The 22,743-nt window shown below is 46.0% G+C and overlaps 1 protein-coding gene across 1 annotated transcript in view; it reads right to left on the bottom strand.

Annotated features, from left to right (window-relative positions):
* Positions 1 to 22,583, bottom strand: part of LOC311131065 (coiled-coil domain-containing protein 18-like) — a gene marked incomplete at both ends in the record, with an annotated part of 40,770 nt that extends 18,187 nt beyond the window's left edge. The window contains 19 exon segments of the mRNA XM_084163882.1: positions 2,276 to 2,489; positions 3,785 to 3,948; positions 11,965 to 12,128; positions 12,775 to 12,942; positions 13,284 to 13,400; positions 13,488 to 13,565; positions 15,308 to 15,421; positions 15,927 to 16,058; positions 16,416 to 16,526; positions 16,767 to 16,922; positions 17,342 to 17,559; positions 18,322 to 18,394; positions 20,145 to 20,429; positions 20,695 to 20,820; positions 20,988 to 21,084; positions 21,741 to 21,869; positions 21,954 to 22,063; positions 22,233 to 22,406; positions 22,533 to 22,583. Coding sequence (XP_084020008.1) covers positions 2,276 to 2,489; positions 3,785 to 3,948; positions 11,965 to 12,128; positions 12,775 to 12,942; positions 13,284 to 13,400; positions 13,488 to 13,565; positions 15,308 to 15,421; positions 15,927 to 16,058; positions 16,416 to 16,526; positions 16,767 to 16,922; positions 17,342 to 17,559; positions 18,322 to 18,394; positions 20,145 to 20,429; positions 20,695 to 20,820; positions 20,988 to 21,084; positions 21,741 to 21,869; positions 21,954 to 22,063; positions 22,233 to 22,406; positions 22,533 to 22,583 — 2,681 coding nt within the window.
* Between the last annotated feature and the right edge of the window lie 160 nt (positions 22,584 to 22,743).

The following is a 22,743-nucleotide window of genomic DNA, read 5'->3' as shown; positions in this document are numbered from 1 at the left end:
TGTGGACTGACAGAGACATGGAATATTTTTAATGTTTTGGCAATTGAATGTTCACTATTTTTTGCTTTGACATTTTTATTAACAAGCATGTCATTATTTCATAACGCATTTGTTTTAAAAACATTATTATTTTGTCTAAAGTCATGCAAAAGTTGTAAAAATTTCAGTTGTTTGGAGAAAAAAAAATATTAAATAGAATTCTCATGCGGTTACTAAAACAACTGTATCGTTAGATTGGTAACATATATGTTTGTTCTGACATCAGATTTGATTAGCAGAGAAGTAGACAAAGATGTCATACCCTCTAACTTGTTGTCTAACCTTTTGGGAAAGCGGTCAAAATTTCAGTTGTTTATTAAAAGTTAGAGGAAATGTCGTTGATGCGGTTAGTAAAACAGATGTATCGTTTGATCGGTATAATATATTTTTGTTCTGAGTTCTGATTTGATGTCATACTCTCTAACTTTTTGTCTAAGTTGTTGGCAGTGGTCAAAGTAGCTGATTTGTGTCAAAAGTTGCATTGTTGCATTTACCTTCAGAATGATGAGTAAATCCCGTGAAAGTGGATGGAGGACAAAAATAATGACAAAAAGCTAAATAGTTGTAAAAGTATAAAAGATATCAAGCACACAAGCATAACTATAAGTCAGAAGTATGTCGAAGATTTAAAGCTGCAATATGTCACTTTTTGGGCGACCCGACCAAATGCACATAGAAATGTGAGTTATAGATATGTCATTCTCATTCAAAGCAAGTCTAAGAAGTGGTATATCTGTTCTATGTGCGCTATTTCTATGCTTCCCATTCTTAAGTTTGTTATTGCTTTTACTTTCGGTTTTGTACACTAGCTTCAAACTGCTGAAAATACAATATTTTTAGTTATGGAAAATATATTTCAAAGCGGTTTAGATGGTACAATGATTCTCTACACAATGGCTACTTGTTTTGTTGCATAAACTGAAATTAGGCTAACTATTTGAATTTTAGCAATCAGGAAATGGCGGAGAGATTTCTGCATATTGCACCTTTAAAGTGGGGAGTCTTGCTTCGCAAGCCCCACTAATAATAATTAGGAGGATGATTATATTTCTCCTATTTCATGTACAAGTGTGTATTAATACAATGTGTGAATTGGAAATGTGTTTTTTGCATATCCCAACTCCTCCTGAGACACCCTTGAAGAGTGGGGTCACGGCCACATCTTGGCACTCAAATATTTTCAATTGAAACAGAGCATCTGAAAGATAGTTCCGCTTAGTTTCATGAAACAATATGAAAGACATGATCCTAGGGATACAAATGGAAAATCCCCCAATAAAACTGGCATGATATTGATGTTTTCTTTTCATAATGTATGAACTGGAACTGGAGGACAGGCAAGGATATAATGATGTCAATAGCCTATACTCGACCTTCTAAAAAGAGAAGTAGCACAAGTTGAACTTTGTTACACAATCTGTATGGGCTGCTGCTGCGTCAGCAGCCCAAACAGCACCAACAGATTCCCCACAACCAGTGACAATTGCCTCCAAGTGATGTATGACAACCAGGGGGGGGGTCAGTGTTGTTGTTCATCTGCCATCATTGCCTCAGAGATGTTGACAAGTTCAGTCTTCGTCCCCTGGAAAATTGCTTTAAGCACATAATAACCTTGGACAATCCTTGACAATAGAACACCACAGAAGCAACACAGTGTTTATCTCAATTTAACACAAATTAAAAACAGAGAACCATGGTCATCATATTTTTGCTTCTTTCCCATTGGCTTGTAGCACAGTCCTTTGGTAATAATTTACACTCTGGTTTGGCTCCAAGTTTCCACACAACACAGACAGGGAATAAAGTCCTGGGAATAGGAGCTGACACAAGTTCACAGTGTTTATCAACCCCCAACGAAAATCAAGTCACAAAAGCAGAGTTTGTGGCAAGTGAAAAGCAAAAAACAGAGTAAAAGCAAAGTAGATAAGTATTTCAAATGATTTGGGAGCAGTACAAACTGTAAAGATAGATACAGAATTTTTTTAAACATTACTTTCTGAGGCAATATACATTTGTTACAGTTAAAAAAGCATTTGGATTCAGCTTTGTCGTCAAGCTTCAAGCTTGAGGTGTTCTGGCCCCATTGTTGAAAAGGAATGAAGTGAAAGGTCAAATTACCAGGTACCAAATGGAGCCTCGGGTACTAAATGACTTGGGAGAGGGATGAAGAGGCTACTGCCCAACTCGGCTGTAGGAACTCAAGATGAAGGACTGTTGGCGTTTGGGGCTCTCTCACCTCATCACTGCTTGCAGTTTCTCCATGTCAACTTTGCGCTGCTCTGCGTTGGCCTGTGAGCGTCTCAGCCTGTCTCGTAGCTCCTGCAGGTGGTCCAGTGTGTCCACCAGCTCTCCCTTCACCGTCTTCATCTGGCTCTCCAGCAGCTGGGTGCGGTGGAGGGAGTTCCTCCTGTCCTTCCTGGTGAAACGTACCTTCTCCTCCAGATCCTGGACTGAACCGGACAAGGCCCAGAGAACAACAAGGTTAGAAACAGTCACTCAGAGGGAGAGATAACACTTTGAGCCAGTTTCCTGGACCCAGATAAAGTCTTCAACTAAAATCGAGATTCTGAACATGCATTTTAGTGAAGGACTCGGCTTAATCTGTGACCTGGAAAGTGGCCCCTAAAGACAGACCCTTAGACACAGAAGATCTAAAAGCTTCTAAAATACACAGGGATAGCATCAGAACACAGACAGTTACTTACGCTGTGAAGTTAATGGCTATCAAAAGTAGATACTTGTATATTGAGTTGACTATATAATCATGAGGACCACAATGGAAATTAGCCTCCAGGCTTTATTGTATCCGTCTGGAGCAGCCTAATACTTATCCAATAAATTAAATCAATCATCAAGGGCACATGCACTGTCTCATTACCTATAATAATAATAATAATAATATGCCATTTAGCAGACGCCTTTATCCAAAGCGACTTACAGTCATGCGTGCATACATTTTTTTTGCGTATGGGTGGTCCCGGGGATCGAACCCACTACCTTGGCGTTACAAGCGCCGTGCTCTACCAGCTGAGCTACAGAGGACCACATACACTACACTCTTAGAAAAAAGGGTTCTTCATTTGTCCCCATAGGAGAACCCTTTTTGGTTCCAGGTAGAACTCTTTGATGGTGAAAAACGTTATACATACTTAGAACCTGTTAGTGGTGAAAGGGTTCCACATAGAACAGGGATGGGCAATCATTTTGGCTGATGGGCCACATCGGGATTTCAAAATTCAGCAGAGGGCCACACAGATTTTGTCTCTCAAAATGTTTGTCAAAAGCAATTTGCGGGCCAGAAAAAGGGCAGTTATTTGAAAATATATAGGTCCATTCTAATTTCTACATACTTTCTATTTAGTTTTAGACATTCAAGAGTGGCCTGGAGTGTTTTTTTAACCCAAAATCTTTTGGGGGGGGGATTGAATGGGCTCACGGGCCGGATCCATAGTTTTCCCACCCCTGACGTAGAACCTTGTATTAGTGAAAGGATTCTACTTGGAACCAAAAATAGCTCCTTTCAGAGGGTTCTCCCAACCTATGGACACAATTGAAGAACCCTTTACGGTTCTAGATAGCACCTTCTTTTCTAAGAGTGTACATTTGAATCCTTGCATGATAGTTTATCCACATAACCAAAACAATGCAGTTCTCATGCATTTCAGAGAAGAAACTCAGTGAATTAGAGTAAGGATATTGATACAGACCCATATTGTCCCGGTTGTCCACCCTTTACTTTCCATACCAGACTCTGTCTTCTTGTCCAGCTTTCCTCTGGTCTCAGCTAGCATCTTCTCCATCTTAGAGAGCTGGAAGGACTTGGTGTCGCTGTCTCTCCGTATACGCAGCATCTGCTGCTCTCGCTCACTCAGCTCTCCCCGAACCTTATTCATGTCCTCTGACAACTGCCTGCATGACAGGACACAGACAAACCCTGGCTTTCAACAACAGGGGTACAAGGCTACTAGGCACGCTACGTCTGTAAATGGTCACCCTAAAGACGCTTGCATTGATTACAATGATAATTGACAACACAGAAACCAAGTGGGTATAACAAAAGGTTTGGGATGTCTGGAGAAGTATAACAGTCACAAAATATGCTGTATGTGATATTCTGCGTGTTTCTGTGGTTCCCTGGGCTGTACTGAGCTGGTCAGGATTGAACATCTCTAAGCTTTTCCTTCTACTGATTTATAGTATGTTGTGTTTGTTCTTTTGGGAATGGGCTATCTAGACTGCTTATATGCCCCTAACAGAGAGCAGGAAACAGCCTCCAAACAAATACTGAGTACAGAGCATTATAATCAGAGTCATACGACTGGCTTCACTAAGCCCTGCAGCTAACTGACTGTCAGAGTGGTGTGTGTAGCTGAGTGGAAGGAATCAAGCGCAGGAACCAGGATGACTTCAACCGTCTTTTTAGTAACGTTCAAACACGTGAACAAAATAGTCGCCAACCCAACCGGGTGGCGCAAAACAATTACGCACAAACACAGTGCGAAATACACAAGAAAAGCGCACGCAGTGCGAACTCTCGGGACAAGCAACAACGAGAGAAATGTAACCATACAGAGGCAGTCTGACAATAAACAATCACGCATAACACCTGACCCAAACAAACGAAACTAAATAGGGAACATCATCAAACACAAACAAGGGACAGGTGTTACAAAGAGACAAAACCAAACGAACAAGAAACATAGAACGGTGGCAGCTAGTACTCCGGAGACGACGACCGCCGAAGCCTGCCCGAACAAGGAAGAGGAGCAGCCTCGGCCGAAACCGTGACAGTACCCCCCCCTTGACGCGCGGCTCCAGCCGTGCGCCGACCCGGGGCTCGGGGACGACCCGGACGACGCGGAGCAGGGCGCGCAGGATGACCCCGATGGAACTCGGTCAGCAGGGACTGGTCCAATATGTCCCTCCTTGGCACCCAGCACCGCTCCTCCGGACCGTACCCCTCCCACTCCACGAGATATTGAAGACCCCCCATCCGGCGTCTCGAATCAAGGATGGACCTCACGGTGTACGCCGGAGCCCCCTCGATGTCCAACGGGGGTGGAGGAGTCTCCTCAATCTCAAAGTCCTGGAGTGGACCAGCTACCACCGGCCTGAGGAGAGACACATGGAACGAGGGGTTAATATTCTTGTAATCAATAGGTAGTTCTAACCTGTAACTCACCTCGTTCAATCTCCTCAGGACTTTAAAGGGCCCCACAAACCGCCGACCCAGCTTCCGGCAGGGCAGGCGGAGGGGCAGGTTTCTGGTTGAGAGCCAGACTCGATCTCCAGGTGCGTACACTGGCCCCTCACTGCGGTGTAGGTCGGCGCTCGTCTTCTGTCGACGTATGGCACGCTGCAGATGGACGTGTGCAGCGTCCCACGTCTCCTCCGAGCGCCGCACCCACTCATCCACAGCGGGGGCCTCGATCTGGCTCTCATGCCATGGTGCCAGAACCGGCTGGTACCCTAATACACACTGAAAAGGGGTTAGTTGGGTGGAGGAGTGGCGAAGAGAGTTCTGTGCCATCTCGGCCCAGGGCACATATCTCGCCCACTCCTCCGGCCGGCCCTGACAGTATGACCTCAGAAACCTACCCACATCCTGGTTCACACGTTCAACCTGCCCATTACTCTCCGGGTGGTAACCCGAGGTAAGGCTTACCGAAACCCCCAACCGTTCCATAAATGCTCTCCACACTCTGGAGGTGAACTGGGGGCCTCGGTCAGACACTATATCCTCGGGTACCCCGTAATGCCGGAAGACATGGGTGAACAGAGCCTCTGCGGTCTGTAGGGCAGTGGGTAGACCCGGCATGGGAAGGAGACGACAGGCCTTCGAGAACCGATCCACAACGACCAGGATGGTAGTATTCCCCTGTGAGGGGGGAAGGTCGGTAACAAAATCCACCGAGAGGTGGGACCAGGGTCGTTGTGGAATAGGCAGGGGTTGTAACTTACCCCTGGGCAAATGTCTGGGCGCCTTACACTGGGCACACACCGAACAGGAGGAGACATAAATCCTCACATCCCTAGCTAACGTTGGCCACCAGTACTTCGTGCTAAGGCAGTGCACTGTCCGGCCGATACCCGGATGGCCAGAGGAGGGGGACGTATGAGCCCAACAAATGAGGCGATCGCGTACCTCGAGCGGAACGTACGTCCGACCCACTGGACACTGTGGAGGACTCGGGTCGGTGCGTAACGCCCGCTCGATCTCGCCATCAACCTCCCACACCACCGGTGCAACCAGACAAGACTCTGGTAGTATGGGCGTGGGCTCAACGGACCTCTCCTCCGCGTCATACCGCCGAGACAGAGCATCTGCCTTCCCGTTCTGGGACCCAGGGATGTATGTGATCTTAAACACAAACCGGGCTAGAAACATAGTCCAGCGGGCCTGGCGAGGATTCAGTCTCCTAGCTGCCCGGATGTACTCCAGGTTACGATGGTCAGTTAGAATGAGGAAAGGGTGTTGAGCCCCCTCGAGCCAATGCCGCCACACCTTTAGGGCCTGTACCACGGCTAACAGCTCCCTGTCTCCTACGTCATAATTCCGCTCCGCCGGACTGAGCTTCTTTGAATAAAACGCACAGGGACGGAGTTTAGGTGGAGTGCCAGAACGCTGGGAAAGAACGGCCCCTATCCCGGCCTCTGACGCGTCCACCTCTACCTGGAACGGTAAAGAGGGATCCGGATGCGCCAACACCGGCGCCGAGGTAAACAGGTCCTTCAGTCTCCCAAATGCCCTGTCCGCCTCAGCTGACCACCGCAAGCGCACCGGACCCCCCTTTAACAGAGACGTTATGGGAGCTGCCACCTGTCCAAAACCCCGGATAAACCTCCGGTAATAATTCGCAAAACCCAAGAACCGTTGCACCTCCTTCACAGTGGTTGGGGTCTGCCAATTACGCACAGCTGACACCCGGTCTACCTCCATCTTCACCCCTGACGCAGACAACTGGTAACCCAGAAAGGAGACCGACTTCTGAAAAAACAGACATTTCTCTGCCTTGACATATAGGTCATGCTCCAACAGCCTCCTCAATACTCGGCGCACCAGGGCTACATGCTCTGCACGGGTAGGACTGTACACCAGAATGTCGTCGATGTACACAACTACTCCCTGTCCCTGCATGTCCCGGAAAATCTCATCGACGAAGGATTGGAAGACTGAGGGAGCATTCATTAACCCATATGGCATGACTAGATACTCGTAGTGTCCGGAAGTCGTGCTAAACGCTGTCTTCCATTCATCGCCCTCTCTAATGCGCACCAAGTTATATGCGCTCCTGAGATCCAATTTTGTAAAGAACTGCGCACCGTGCAGTGACTCCGTCATAGTCGCAATCAGAGGAAGTGGATAGCTGTACTTCACTGTGATCTGATTGAGACCGCGGTAATCAATACACGGGCGCAGACCTCCATCCTTTTTCTTCACAAAAAAGAAACTCGAGGAAGCGGGTGAAGTGGAGGCCCGTATGTATCCCTGTCTAAGAGACTCAGCGATGTACGTCTCCATTGCCTTTCTCTCCTCTTGAGACAAGGGATACACATGGCTCCGCGGGAGAGCTGCTCCTGACTGGAGATCTATCGCACAATCCCCCCGTCTATGAGGCGGCAGCTGCGCCGCCCTAGTCTTACTAAACGCCAGTTTCAAATCCTCATACTCGGGGGGAATATGCAGTGCTGTCATTAGATTCGGACTTTCCACCGAGGTCGCCCCTATGGAAACACCCAGACACCGCCCCTCACACTGGGCAGACCACCCTTTAAGAGCTTTCTCTCGCCACATAATAGTAGGGTCATGGGTCATCAACCAGGGAAGACCCAGCACTACCGGATACGCAGGAGAGTCAATCAGATAGAGCTGAATTATCTCCTCATGACCCTCCTGCGCCATCATCTGAAGGGGTGCTGTGACCTCCCTAATCAACCCAGACCCTAACGGACGGCTATCTAGGGCATGAACGGGAAAAGGCTTATCAACTGGAAGGAGGGGAATCCCTAACTCTATACAGAACTGGCGATCTACAAAATTCCCAGCTGCGCCTGAATCTACCAGCGCCTTATGCTGGGAACGAGGTGCAACCTGTGGAAAACAAACAGGCAAGGTTAGGTGCACGACAGAAAGCTCTGGGTAAGTAGGGCGCCTACTCACCTGGGGGGACCCCCCAATGCGTGACCTGCCCTCTCCCTCACCGGGGGACCCTCCCCAACACCTAGCCGCGGTGTGCCCTCCACGGCCACAGTTAGTGCAGGGACCGGGCCCCCTCGGGTTCCTACTCCTCCGTTCCCTAGCGCCAGCACCCCCGAGCTCCATAGGGCTCGGCTCGGAGGTGCTGGAGAGTGGAATGGGCGAACCCCCCCCGGGACGTCCACGGGTGGCGAGCAGGGTATCCAGCCGAATGGCCATGTCGACAAGCTGGTCAAAGGTCAACGAGGTGTCCCTGCACGCCAACTCTCGCTGGACGTCCTCCCGGAGGCTGCAGCGGAAGTGGTCGATATGGGCCCGCTCATTCCACCCTGCATCGGCCGCTAGGGTCCGGAACTCCAATGCAAAGTCCTGGGCGCTCCTCATCCCCTGTCGGAGGTAGAACAGACGCTCCCCCGCCGCCTTCCCCTCTGGTGGATGGTCAAACACAGCACGGAAGCGGCGGGAGAACTCCGCATAGTTAGTGGTAGCGGCGTCCATTCTCCTCCATTCAGCGTTGGCCCACTCCAACGCCTTGCCGGTGAGACAGGAGATGAGGGCTGAGACGCTCTCGTGTCCCGAGGGCGCCGGGTGTACGGTGGCGAGGTAGAGCTCCACTTGCAGCAGGAACCCTTGACACCCGGCAGTGGAGCCGTCGTACGCCCTCGGGAGCGAGAGCCGAATCCCACTGGGTTCCGGAGATGAGGCAGGAGGACTGACCGATGGGGATGGTTCGGTTCGTGGGGGCGTGGGTACCCCGCTGGTTTCCCATCGGTGAAGAGTGTTCATCACCCCCTCCAGGGCCTGACAGACCTGGTTAATACGATCCTCCTGTCCACGAAGACGGTCCTCCATCCCGGCTGTTGGCGCGGTCGCTCCTGCTGATTCCATGGAAGATGCGTGATTCTGTCAGAGTGGTGTGTGTAGCTGAGTGGAAGGAATCAAGCGCAGGAACCAGGATGACTTCAACCGTCTTTTTAGTAACGTTCAAACACGTGAACAAAATAGTCGCCAACCCAACCGGGTGGCGCAAAACAATTACGCACAAACACAGTGCGAAATACACAAGAAAAGCGCACGCAGTGCGAACTCTCGGGACAAGCAACAACGAGAGAAATGTAACCATACAGAGGCAGTCTGACAATAAACAATCACGCATAACACCTGACCCAAACAAACGAAACTAAATAGGGAACATCATCAAACACAAACAAGGGACAGGTGTTACAAAGAGACAAAACCAAACGAACAAGAAACATAGAACGGTGGCAGCTAGTACTCCGGAGACGACGACCGCCGAAGCCTGCCCGAACAAGGAAGAGGAGCAGCCTCGGCCGAAACCGTGACACTGACACTCAACCAGCCGAGACATTAGGCTCAATGTTGAAGGAGAACATTTAACTCAGTACAAGTCTATTTAGGCAAGAAAATTACAAACATGACAGTTGGAGATGCCAGGGTCAAAGTAACTCAGGGAGTTAAACTGGCCATATCAAATGCATTCCCAGCTTCTCAGCAACTGAAAGGGGCCTTATAATGCAGCCACCCAACAACAAACAATGGAGCGCTCTGACAACTATCGATTATAAACAAACAGCTGATATTACATAACTACATAATAACGTCCAATCCAATGTTAGGATGTCCATTGCACTGTATTCTGTTCTGTCTTTCGTAATAAAGTACTGTATGTTGTCAAGACCCGCATCTTTACAAAGACATCTAGTTTAATCAAACCCATAATCAAACCCATATGGGACCTTAACTTAAACATAAGTTACAGACAGTTTATATGGACTTTCCTTCTAAAGCTACCTCCACTATTTCTTACTGCAGGCATACAGGTGTTTGACTTTGCTTAATTTGACTCCGAATCACTAGACTGCTGCAATCCGTAACTAGCTTGATTAGTACAAGACAAGACTTATCACTTGGTGAGGGGTGGTGGAAGTCAGATGTTGATAGAACTTCCACCCACCGACTCTTGAATGAAGCTTTACTGTTGGGTCTGAGCATTGGTAAAAACCTATGCTTGGAATTGTAGCCATTATTGTTAAAATTATTGTATAATTTTCAAGAGCCTCAACAAGCAGCCTGGTCTCAGTAGAGTGAATCAAAGTGATACATTTAATAACGGTTGTGTGTGTTTAGTGTTGTAAAGTGCTTGGCAGTAGAGTAGTGTAGAGTAGACTAACATTTTCCCCTGGTGGTACTGGTGCCACTAACTTTTTCAGATGGTGGCACCAGCCCATGATTTGGTTGCACCAAATCTTTTTCACAGGTCACGCAATAGCAAAAATGAGTAATCATATAAGGTCATTCACAGTGCTTTTTTAAGAGGTGTAGACTACTGAGATGGTATTCAATAAATAAGTTGTTTCATCTAACATGTCCATGCAGGAATGCATGATTCAAGATATTCTGCAACCTAATCCAGTGATTGTCATGAATGTTGGGTTGACAAATAAGCTATTGTTGTTACATTTTACTGTTAAAATAGGTATCCGGAATTTTCTGAATTGTATTTTGTTCAATAGAGATGAACTTGCCTACATCTTTATATGTGCACTAATATTCTAGGCTAATTTATTTGGGGCTAATTCAGCACCTGAGTAAGCAAAAACTCAAAACACATTAGCTAGATCGCTAACACTAAACATAATACATTTTACATTTACATTTAGCAGACGCTCTTATCCAGAGCAACTTACAGTTAAGTGAGTGCATACATTATTTTGTATTTTATTTTATTTTATACTGGCCCCCCGTGGGAATCGAACCCACAACCCTGGCGTTGCAAACGCCATGCTCTACCAACTGAGCTACATCCCTGCCGGCCATTCCCTCCCCTACCCTGGACGACGCTGGGCCAATTGTGCGCCGCCCATGGGTCTCCCGGTCACGGCCGGCTACGACAGAGCCTGGATTCGAACCAGGATCTCTAGTGGCACAGCTAGCACTGTGATGCAGTGCCTTAGACCACTGCGCCACTCGGGAGACGAGTGCTACCCACTGCTGGTAGCCATGTATTAATCTAACAGTAAATGTAATGTCCCAAAAACGTTGCAGTTGTAGCCTACTGCTCAATGAGGCCTATGCAATCGCAATGGCCAATGCACAACATTTCGCACGCTCTGTATCAAAGCCATATCAAATATCTTGGTTGAAAAATAGTTGCTATTGAGGTCAAAATTTAGAGTTCAGAAATAAAAGAGGATACCTACAGAAAGCTGAGAACCTCCCCTCTTCAACTGTGACAACAGGATAGCTGTGTTTTCCCTGCAATTGGACTTTAAAAATCGGAACAAAATCGGAACACTATTCTCTCCAGGAGCATTTTGTTCCCCGGGAAAGGAGAGAGTGGCTTGCTTGACACAGCAGCAGGCCCCGGCGAAACAGACACAGCAGCAGGGCAGGAATCATGAGGATAATGTACTTTACTGTTTGACTAAATCATGGTTAAAAATCTTGAGTGAGGTCAAAAACTAACATGACCAGCTAAAATAATAAAATAACTGGCACCCTAGCGCCTAATTAGAAATTGGTGTCATATTGCCAAGTCAAAGGGTCGCAAATGCAAGAGTTTTGGTCACAGTCTCGAACCCTGTACTAGAGTAGAGTAACAGATTAGAGTAGAGTCGAGTAGCGTAGATTAGAGTAGTAGAGTAGATTAGAGCCGAGACAAGTTGAGTCGAGGAGAGACTGGTAGAGGGAGCAAAAACTAGTCTCACGTGACAGAGCTGGAGAGCTGCAGGGCTTCTCTCTCATGTCTCTCTGCCTGCTGACTAGCCTCCTGCAGTTCCTCTATGGCCTCCTGGGCTCTCTGCTCTCTCCTCTTCAGCTCTTTGGAGGCTAACGCCTTCTCTTTCTCCAGTTCCTTCTCCAAGCGGCCCACCTGGAGGAATGCACACACGCACGCCACACACATACAGTGTGTGAATTGAACCCTCTCAACTCACCTCCAAGCACATCTGTTTGTGCTTCTTGTGGTCAATTTGCAGTCTACAAATTATTATGTTCTGGCCCCCCGACTATCCGCTTAAGAAACAAAATCGTCCCGCAGCTGAATCTAGTTGATGATCCCTGCACTATACTATAGTAACCCCTTGCAAGCCTGAAGTAATCCTTTTGAACACAGGAACCTGTCTAAACAATTACGCTTTTCAAAACACTCATGAACAGTATGAGCAGCAAGAATACACAGTCAATTATAAACAGATATGAGGACTATTTGATTAACCCTGCTATGCCCACAAAAGCTGACTTTGTATACAAAGAACTGCACCAGTTAAAGCAATGATGAATGTTTCAAAATAAGACATTTGTATTGCATCTCAAACTCCTACATTAGATATAACAACTGCAGCTCATGCGCTCTAGTAGTCTATTTGTTCAGCCACTGAGTTCAATTAAAACTGTACGGTTTTATGTTTTATGTTCGGTCTCTGAGGCTGGTTTGCTGATTATGTTGTATGTAACTTACAGGCTGTGGAAATAATGTTCCTCTCTGAAGACAGTAAAGTATCTATCTATCTGTCTACCTGCTCCAGTAACAGGGCCTGTCTGTCCTCTAGCTCTGCCACACGGGAGGTGCTCTTCTGCAGCATGGTCTGCTGTCTCTGGACGGTGTGCTGCAGCTGCAGGTTCTGCTCACTGGAGCTCTGACATACCAGAGAGCTACCCCGCATCTCTGCCTGCAGAGCCTCCACCTGGGGACAGAGAACACTGGAACTGCCTGTTTCAATTCACTAGTCTTCATCCATACACTTCACAAGTTAGAATTTTATTTAATTTTTGTCTCATATCCTTCACATTGTTGCCAATTTCCTGAGTGCCAGTCTGTCTGCTCTCTTGCCAACTCCTTATGGAATTGTCATGCCACACATTGTCATGTTTGGCGTGAGAAGAAGTGACAAGGAGTTGGCAAGAGAGCAAAAACAGATCTGGGATCAGACTACAACGTCCCATCCACAGATACAACATTCCAGGCACATTGTGTGATAAATGTTTCACAGGAAATTAAAGCAAGGTGAAGATCTTCATTTTCTACCTCTTTGGCGCTTGTCTCCAGCTCTCTCTCATAGCGTCCCTTCACTCCCTTTATCTGTTGCATACAGCTACTCAACTCATCCTGGCATGTTGTCAGGGCTGTCTCCAAAAACCTCACCTGCAACAGGACCAATGCAGGAAGAAAAAAAAGTCTGATTTAGCTGATAACACATGCTATGACAATTTAGTTTTCATAAGGACTGACCTTGGTAGTATATTCTGTTGCCTGCACTCTGAGAGCTCTCAAGGCCTCCTGGTCTTGATTGGCTCTCGTCTCTGTATCCTAGGAAGTGACAAGGTTATAGCACTAGTCAGATTAATACCAAGATGCCCAGCTGTGACACTCTGTGTCAAACTGAATGACGTGGGTGTGATTTATAAAACTGTGAAGATCTACAGTGCATACGGAAAGTATTCAGACCACTTTACTTTTTCCACATTTTGTTACGTTACAGCCTTATTCTAAAATGGATTAAATTGTTTTTTCCCCCTCATCAATCTACACACAATACCCCATAAATGACAAAGCAAAAACAGGTTTTTAGAAATGTTTGCAAATGTATAAATAAATATAAAACTGAAATATCACATTTATATAAGTATTCAGACCCTTTACTCAGTACTTTGTTGAAGCACCTTTGGCAGCGATTACAGCCTTGAGTCTTCTTGGGTATGATGCTATAAGCTTGGCACAACTGTATTTGGGGATTTTCTCCCATTATTCTCTGCAGATCCTCTCAAGCTCTGTCAGGTTGGTTGGGGAGCTATTTTCACAGCTATTTTCAGGTCTCTCCAGAGATGCTCGATCGGGTTCAAGTCCGGGCTCAGGCTGGGCCACTCGAGGACATTCTGAGACTTGTCTCGAAGCCACTCCTGCGTTGTCTTGGCTGTGTGCTTAGGGTCGTTGTCCTGTTGGAAGGTGAACCTTCGCCCCAGTCTGAGGTCCTGAGCGCTCTGTAGCAGGTTTTCATCAAGGATCTCTCTGTACTTTGCTCTGTTCATCTTTCCCTCGATCCTGACTAGTCTCCCAGTCCCTGCCGCTGAAAAACATCCCCACAGCATGATGCTGCCACCACCATGCTTCACCGTAGGGATGGTTCCAGGTTTCCTCCTGACGTGACGCTTGGTATTCAGGCCAAAAAGTTCAATCTCGGTTTCATCAGAACAGATAATCTTGTTTCTCATGGTCTGAGAGTCCTTTAGGTGCCTTTTGGCAAACTCCAAGCGGGCTGTTATGTGCCTTCTACTGAGGAGTGGCTTCCGTCTGGCCACTCTACCATAAAGGCCTGATTGGTGGAATGCTGCAGAGATGGTTGTCCTTCTGGAAGGTTCTCCCATCTCCACAGAGGAACTCTGGAGCTCAGTCAGAGTGACCATCGGGTTCTTGGTCACCTCCCTGACCAAGGCCCTTCTCCCCCGAGTCTTGGTGGTTCAAAACACCTTCCATTTAAGAATGATGGAGGCCACTGTGTTCTTGGGGACCTTCAATGCTGCAGAAATGTTTTGGTACCCTTCCCCAGATCTGTGCCGCGACACAATCCTGTCTTGGAGCGCTACGGACAATTCCTTCGACCTCATGGCTTGGTTTTTGCTCTGACATGCACTGTCAACTGTGGGACCTCACATAGACAGGTGTGTGCCTTTCCAAACCATGTCCAATCAATTGAATTTACCACAGGTGGACTACAATCAAGTTGTAGAAACATCTCAAGGATGATCAATGGAAACAGGATGCACCTGAGCTCAATTTTGAGTCTCATAGCAAAGGGTCTGAATACTTATGTAAATAAGGTATCTGTTTTATTTTTAATAAATGTGCAACAATATCTAAAAACCTGTTTTCGCTTTGTCATTACGTGGTATTGTATATAGATTGATGAGAAAAAAATTATATTTAATCAATTTTAGAATAAGGCTGTAACGTAACAAAATGTGGAAAAAGTCAAGGGGCCTGAATACTTTCCGAATGCACTCTAGGTAAGGGTAATGTGATGTGAGGTGTGTTGTGTGTAGGGGCAGACATACGTGCGTGAGCTGGTTGAGGGAGGTCTGAAGTCTGTCTGCTCTGTGCTGGGCCTCCTGTCTCTCATGCTGGGCTGAAGAAAAGTATTTCTCCAGCTCTGCTTTCTGAGAGTGCAACTGTACAGGACAGGCAGACATAAAATCACATGAAACAGGCAGGAAACACAAGTACTGTATGACTGGACTAGGGTATATACACGAGTAGCTTTGCAGGTGCCCAAACATCTACTGTATGTTAAAGCTGAAATTCTGCATAAGGTGAAACAGTGCCACTGTTCACCCCCAGCGCATTTGTTATTGTTTTGTCAATGAAACGGAGGAGAGGAGCATCGTGGTAAAATATTTTCACAGTACATACTCTGCTGTTCTATCATGTGTGCAATGATGTGCAATGATGTGCAAGGGAAAAAAAGAGTGTTCATTGTTTACAGTAACTTCTTTATTGTTGTAATATCACAAATGGACGTTGCAGTTTTACCAAGTACACGGATTCCAGCTTTCACGTATAACTATTCTAAGATTGAAAGTATGTGAAGTTCATGGCATTGCTTATTGTAACCTTGGGTGACTTTTATGAACAGTCAAGTGTGAATAAAGGAATACAATACATGTATCCTCTCACCATTTTGATTTGATCCTGTAGCTCCTTACATTGCTCTGAGCCAACTCTCTGAGACTCCTCCAACTCCTGCTGGAAATCCCTCTTCTTCAAGTCCAGAGTGGTTTTAAAGTGCTGGATACTGCTGCTCTTCTCCTACGTTTCAAACCAGAGCGTTCATCAACTAACTAACTAGCCCACTTAAACATAGCATAGCCTATGTGTGTGAAAGGACGTGTCTGTGAGTTAGAAGAGAGAACTGTGTCTGTCTCAATCCAAAGGCAGGCAGTCATCCTTGTGGATTTAGACAGACCCAACGTGTGTAAGTGAAAGCATGTGTGTGTGTGTGTGTGTGTGTGTGTGTGTGTGTGTGTGTGTGTGTGTGTGTTGGTGGATGCGAGTGAGTAGTGACAACACAATGTCTGTTTAGTGTAGCCTACTTCAGCATTTGCATTTGATAGATTAGTGACAACACAATTTATTTTCAGTGTGTGTTGAAGACTTCACCATTACCAGCAGGTTCTGCTCTAACTCAGTGGTCTTCTCTACAGCCTGTGAAAGTCCTGCATCTTTCTTCTCTAACTGTTTCTCTGCAGCTGCCAGGCTGACGTTCTTCCTCCTTAACTGCAATACAACACATTCACCACTAGGGACAGACATATGTCACATACGTACACAATAAGTGTTATAATAATATTTTGTTTCAGGCACTGGTTTAAGGCCCGATTACTCTGCTTCTGTGAGTGAGACCCTCACTTGTCCTGATGTAACTCAGATTCCTTTGAGATACAGCCTTTTCCTTGATTTGACACTACTCATAATGAAAATGGTGGTACAGTACCCTATTCATGTGTCCATCCTTACCTCTCTCTCCAGCTTGTTGATTTGTACAGTCCTCTCCTGGAGCTCTGTGTGTAGTTTCTGTAGCTGGATGTCTCTCTGGTTCAATTTGTTCTGTAGGGCAGTCATCTCCTCCTGAGCCTGCCTTAGTCTCTCCTGCAGGCCCAGGACTAGAGCTGCCTGTTATACGTGAAATATACGTGAAAAGCTGTTATACAGTTATAAGTGAAAGCTGGAATCAGTACTTGGTGAAACTGCCACGTCCGTTTGCCATATTAACTGCAATACAACACATGCACCACCAGGGGACAGACATCAGTCACACATACAGTAAACAACAGGTTCTCAAACTTGTTAGGACCCCCTCATAATCAGAACACAACTCGAGTGAGATAAAAATAGCATACAAGGAGTTTTACTATGACTTCAGCAGTACATAGACGGACAAACCACGTTTCGGGCCCTGGGTAGGAACATTTTAAAGGCCCGCCTCTTGGCATCAGATAGAAAATGTGGCAGTGTTCAAGCCTTTTCCTTGATTTGACACTACTCATAATGAAAATGGTGGTACAGTACCCTATTCATGTGTCCATCCTTACCTCTCTCTCCAGCTGGTTGATTTGTACAGTCCTCTCCTGGAGCTCTGTGTGTAGTTTCTGTAGCTGGATGTCTCTCTGGTTCATGTTGTTATGTAGGGCAGTCATCTCCTCCTGGGCCTGCCTTAGTCTCTCCTGTAGGCCCAGGACTAGAGCTGCCTGCCTGCCTCTCTCCTGCTCCACAGCCCGCAACACAGGCAGCAGCTGCTGGTACTGCTCCCCTGACACACCCAAAACACAAAACACAAACAGACCATTTTTGGGGGGGATACAAACATCCTTTTCATTCTTCAATGTGTATCCACAATGTTACAGCATACAAGGAATAGATATTGTTAGAGTTGACCTACTCTACTGTATGCATAGCCTAGAGATGGGAGATTAGATATGTGCTATACACTGAGTGTACAAAACATTAGGAACACCTTCCTAATATTGAGTTGCACCCCCCTTTGCCCTCAGAACAGCCTCAATTCGCCGGGGCATGGACTCTACAAGGTGTCGAAAGTGTTCCACATGGATGCTGGCCCATGTTGACTCCAATGCTTCCCACAGTTGTGTCAAGTTGGCTGGATGTCCTTTGGGTGGTGGACCATTCTTGATACACTGTTGAGTGTGAAAAACCCAGAAGCGTTGCAGTTCTTGACACACTCAAACCGGTGCGCCTGGCACCTACTACCATACTCTGTTCAAAGGCACTTAAATATTTTGTCTTACCTATTCACCCTCTGAATGGCACACATACACAATCCATGTCTCAATTGTCTCAAGGCTTAAAAATCACTATTTAACCTGTCTCCTCCCCTTCATCTATACTGATTGAAGTGGCTTTAACAAGTGACATAAATAAGGGATCATAGCTTTCACCTGGTCAATCTATGTCATGGAAAGAGCATGACAGACTGTTCCTAATGTTTTGTACACTCAGTGTATACAGACTACAATACGATGGGTAGTATTGAAGAGTAAGCTAGGGAAATCACCTGGTTTGAGTTTGGGGACATCACAGAATGGAGCTGGCAGACAAGGCTTAGCACAGAGTGATCCCCCTCCACTCTATAACAAATAGTTAGGTCACTTTTACATAACAGTACAGTACATTTTGTCCACCATCATTGTCTGGAACAGAGTTGAGGTTATGCTGAGTTAGCAATAAACAGGGTGCACTATGATTGTATGGGGCACATACAGTGAGGGAAAAAAGTATTTGATCCCCTGCTGATTAAGAAATGATCCGTCTGTAATTTTAATGGTAGGTTTATTTGAACAGTGAGAGACAGAATAACAACAAAAAAATCCAGAAAAACGCATGTCAAAAATCAATCAGAAAGATTTCTGGCTCCCAGGTGTCTTTTATACAGGTAACGAGCTGAGATTAGGAGCACACTCTTAAAGGGAGTGCTCCTAATCTCAGTTTGTTACCTGTATAAAAGACACCTGTCCACAGAAGCAATCAATCAATCAGATTCCAAACTCTCCACCATGGCCAAGACCAAAGAGCTCTCCAAGGATGTCAGGGACAAGATTGTAGACCTACACAAGGCTGGAATGGGCTACAAGACCATCGCCAAGCAGCTTGGTGAGAAGGTGACAACAGTTGGTGCGATTATTCGCAAATGGAAGAAACACAAAATAACTGTCAATCTCCCTCGGCCTGGGGCTCCATGCAAGGTCTCACCTCGTGGAGTTGCAATGATCATGAGAATGGTGAGGAATCAGCCCAGAACTACACGGGAGGATCTTGTCAATGATCTCAAGGGAGCTGGGACCATAGTCACCAAGAAAACAATTGGTAACACACTACGCTGTGAAGGACTGAAATCCTGCAGCACCCGCAAGGTCCCCCTGCTCAAGAAAGCACATATACAGGGCCGTCTGAAGTTTGCCAATGAACATCTGAATGATTCAGAGGAGAACTGGGTGAAAGTGTTGTGGTCAGAAGAGACCAAAATCGAGCTCTTTGGCATCAACTCAACTCGCCGTGTTTGGAGGAGGAGGAATGCTGCCTATGACCCCAAGAACACCATCCCCACCGTCAAACATGGAGGTGTAAACATTATGCTTTGGGGGTGTTTTTCTGCTAAGGGGACAGGACAACTTCACCGCATCAAAGGGACGATGGACGGGGCCATGTACCGTCAAATCTTGGGTGAGAACCTCCTTCCCTCAGCCAGGGCATTGAAAATGGGTCGTGGATGGGTATTCCAGCGTGACAATGACTCAAAACACACGGCCAAGGCAACAAAGGAGTGGCTCAAGAAGAAGCACATTAAGGTCCTGGAGTGGCCTAGCCAGTCTCCAGACCTTAATCTCATAGAAAATCTGTGGAGGGAGCTGAAGGTTCGAGTTGCCAAACGTCATGCTCGAAACCTTAATGACTTGGAGAAGATCTGCAAAGAGGAGTGGGACAAAATCCCTCCTGAGATGTGTGCAAACCTGGTGGCCAACTACAAGAAACGTCTGACCTCTGTGATTGCCAACAAGGGTTTTGCCACCAAGTACTAAGTCATGTTTTGCAGAGGGGTCAAATACTTATTTCCCTCATTAAAATGCAAATCAATTTATAACATTTTTGACATGCGTTTTTCTGGATTATTTTGTTGTTATTCTGTCTCTCACTGTTCAAATAAACCTACTATTAAAATTATAGACTGATCATGTCTTTGTCAGAGGGCAAACGTACAAAATCAGCAGGGGATCAAATACTTTTTTTCCTCACTGTACAGCATTCGGAATATAGCATGTAGAGACAATACACAGAGGGTATAGTTTGAGAGTGTAGTAGGGAGTATGGCGCTAGGCTCACCTCTCTAAGATGCAGCAGGCTGAGGATGGCCTCTAGGCTGACCTGTTCAGCCTGGCTCTGCTGTGCTTCTCTCTGACACTGCTCCAGTCTCTGCTCCTGGCTGGTAGTGAGGTGGCGTAGGTCCCCACACTCCTTCCTCAACACCTCTATGTCCTTCTCAACTATCTCCCTGTCACTCAGTCTTCTCTCCAGCTCCACAGCCCGGACAGAGGCCTCTTCCAGACGAGAACGCAAGGTGGCGCACTCTACACTCATCGCCTCGGCTCTGACCGACTCTTCCTTCAACTGGCTGGTCAGAGAGATTCCCAACTACTATTACTATAGGTTTGTCCATCACAGTGGTATTGGTATTCTACTAACTACAACCAATCTAAACCTCTACCATATCCACATATCATGATATGAAGCAAAAATGTCATTTTTACACTGTCCTCCTTATCACAGTTGATTCAAGTGAAGTGTAACCACAGAGATTAATCCTATAAGATACATTTTCAGAGGTTGATTCAGAAACTATTAAGTAAGATATGCTGAACAGAGACTTGAGTACCAACCCAATCAGCTGATTCATGTCAGTCTTGTCCTGCTCTAGCTGAAGACACCTCCTCTCCCACGCCACTCTCTCTTTATCACACTGGATAAGAGCCTCCTTCAGTCTGGCCTCGTTGTCCAACACCTATGGACCACAACACAGCATCACGTTGCTATACAATCAAAGACTGTAATGTCTAAATATAATTTGGCCAGGTATTGACAAGCATTTATTCTGAACAAACAGGCTTAAAAAACATTTACATTTTTGTTATTTACATAGCTTGACTCTTCACTCGTCTTATTCCATACCTTCTTCAGTTTCTCTGACATATTTCCCTTGTAACTCCGGAGAGCCAATGTCTGCTTCTCTGCAGTAACAAGTGCTTCCTCTCTCTGTTGCTCAACTCTTTGGGATGAATGGAAAATATATCTTAGTTACCAAACAACAAGCACTAGTACAAGGAGGTGACATCAGGTGATGTGTATTACATACACTGAGTGTATAAAACATTAAGAACACCTGCCCTTTCCATGACAGACTGGCCAGGTGAAAGCTATGATCACTTATTGATGTCACTTGTTAAATCCACTTCAATCAGTGTAGATGAAGGGGATGAGACAGGTTAAATAAGGATTTCTTAAAGCCTTGAGACATGTATTGTGTATGTGTGCCATTTAGAGAGTGAATGGGTAATACCAAAGATTTAAGTGCCTTTGAACGGGGTATGGTAGTAGGTGCCAGGCGCACCGGTTTGTGTCAAGAACTGCAACACTGCTGGGTTTTTCACGCTCAACAGTTTCCCATGTGCATCAAGAATGGTCCACCACCCAAAGGACATCCAGCCAACTTGACACAACTGTGGGAAGCATTGGAGTCAACATGGGCCAATATCCCTGTGGAACGCTTTCGACACCTTGTAGAGTCCATGCCCTGACGAATTGAGGCTGTTCTGAAGGCAAAAGGGGGGTGCAACTCAATATTAGGAAGGTGTTCTTAATGTTTTGTGCACTCAGTGTATATAGTAATTGGGGATTCTTAAAGAGCATAGAACCACTGCTTACCTTATCCCCTGATTAGTCCTGTTCTCTAACTCAGCCCTAGCAGCCATTAACTCCTCTTGTAGCTGGTCCACTAGTCTGCTCTTAATGACCAATGTCTCTTGAGTCTCCTCCAGCCTCTTTTCTGTATCTCTACAATGAACAAGGCAACACAACTAGCACAACTGCATTCACAAAGGTGTGTCTGTGTGTGTTTATGTGTATCCTCCTACCAACCTGAGTACATTCCCTTGGGCCTCAACCTCAGCCTCCAAACCCTCAATCTCCTCCTTCATATGACACACACTAGAAGTCTTAGACCCTACGGTGGAACCCAGAACCCGGACCTGTCAACATTTTAGGTGAACAAATGTGTCTTAGTTCAAGCTGAGCATCTGTGGAACCACACCCAACATTGGTAACATATTATTTGGGCCCTCTGTAAAGGCCTGCATGAATAGCGTTATAATAATGAATAATGGCGGAGGTTGTACGAAAATGCATAAACTGGAATACTTTGGTTTTCGAGCTGGCAAGTTCGAGATTCACTGCTTCCAATTCAATGATCAGTTGTCTGTTTTCTTGCATCACAGAAGCACTTTCTTCCTCCACTGAGCTTAACTTCCTTCTGAGATGCAAGTTTTTAGATTCCAGTTCCCTCATTGAAGAGGATGAAGAGATTGAGGGAGGCTGAAAAAAAACCGTTATGACTTTTAATGCATTCCTCCATTGAATAGCAGTTTATTTGATAAATTAATCACATACTTCAAAATATTATAATCTCTTGCAAGCCACTTCATGGTTAGCTTGTCTCACCTTTGACTCAGCTTGTGGGACACTGCTACAGACCCTGCGTTCTTCAGCCATCATAGTGAGAGTGTGTGTACAGTGGCAATCTGGATGTAAAAAATCAATGAAGTTTATGAATGTATCAAATATGTGCATCAAACTTCAAAGAGGTAAGGCAACAATAACACCAACGTCAGCAACATATTATAGTTAGTTAACATTTGAGCTAACGTTAGCT

Source organism: Coregonus lavaretus (assembly GCF_964263955.1).
Source record: "Coregonus lavaretus genome assembly, chromosome: 6".
Taxonomy (NCBI): Eukaryota; Metazoa; Chordata; class Actinopteri; order Salmoniformes; family Salmonidae; genus Coregonus; species Coregonus lavaretus.
This window is presented reverse-complemented; position numbering and strand designations above follow the sequence as displayed.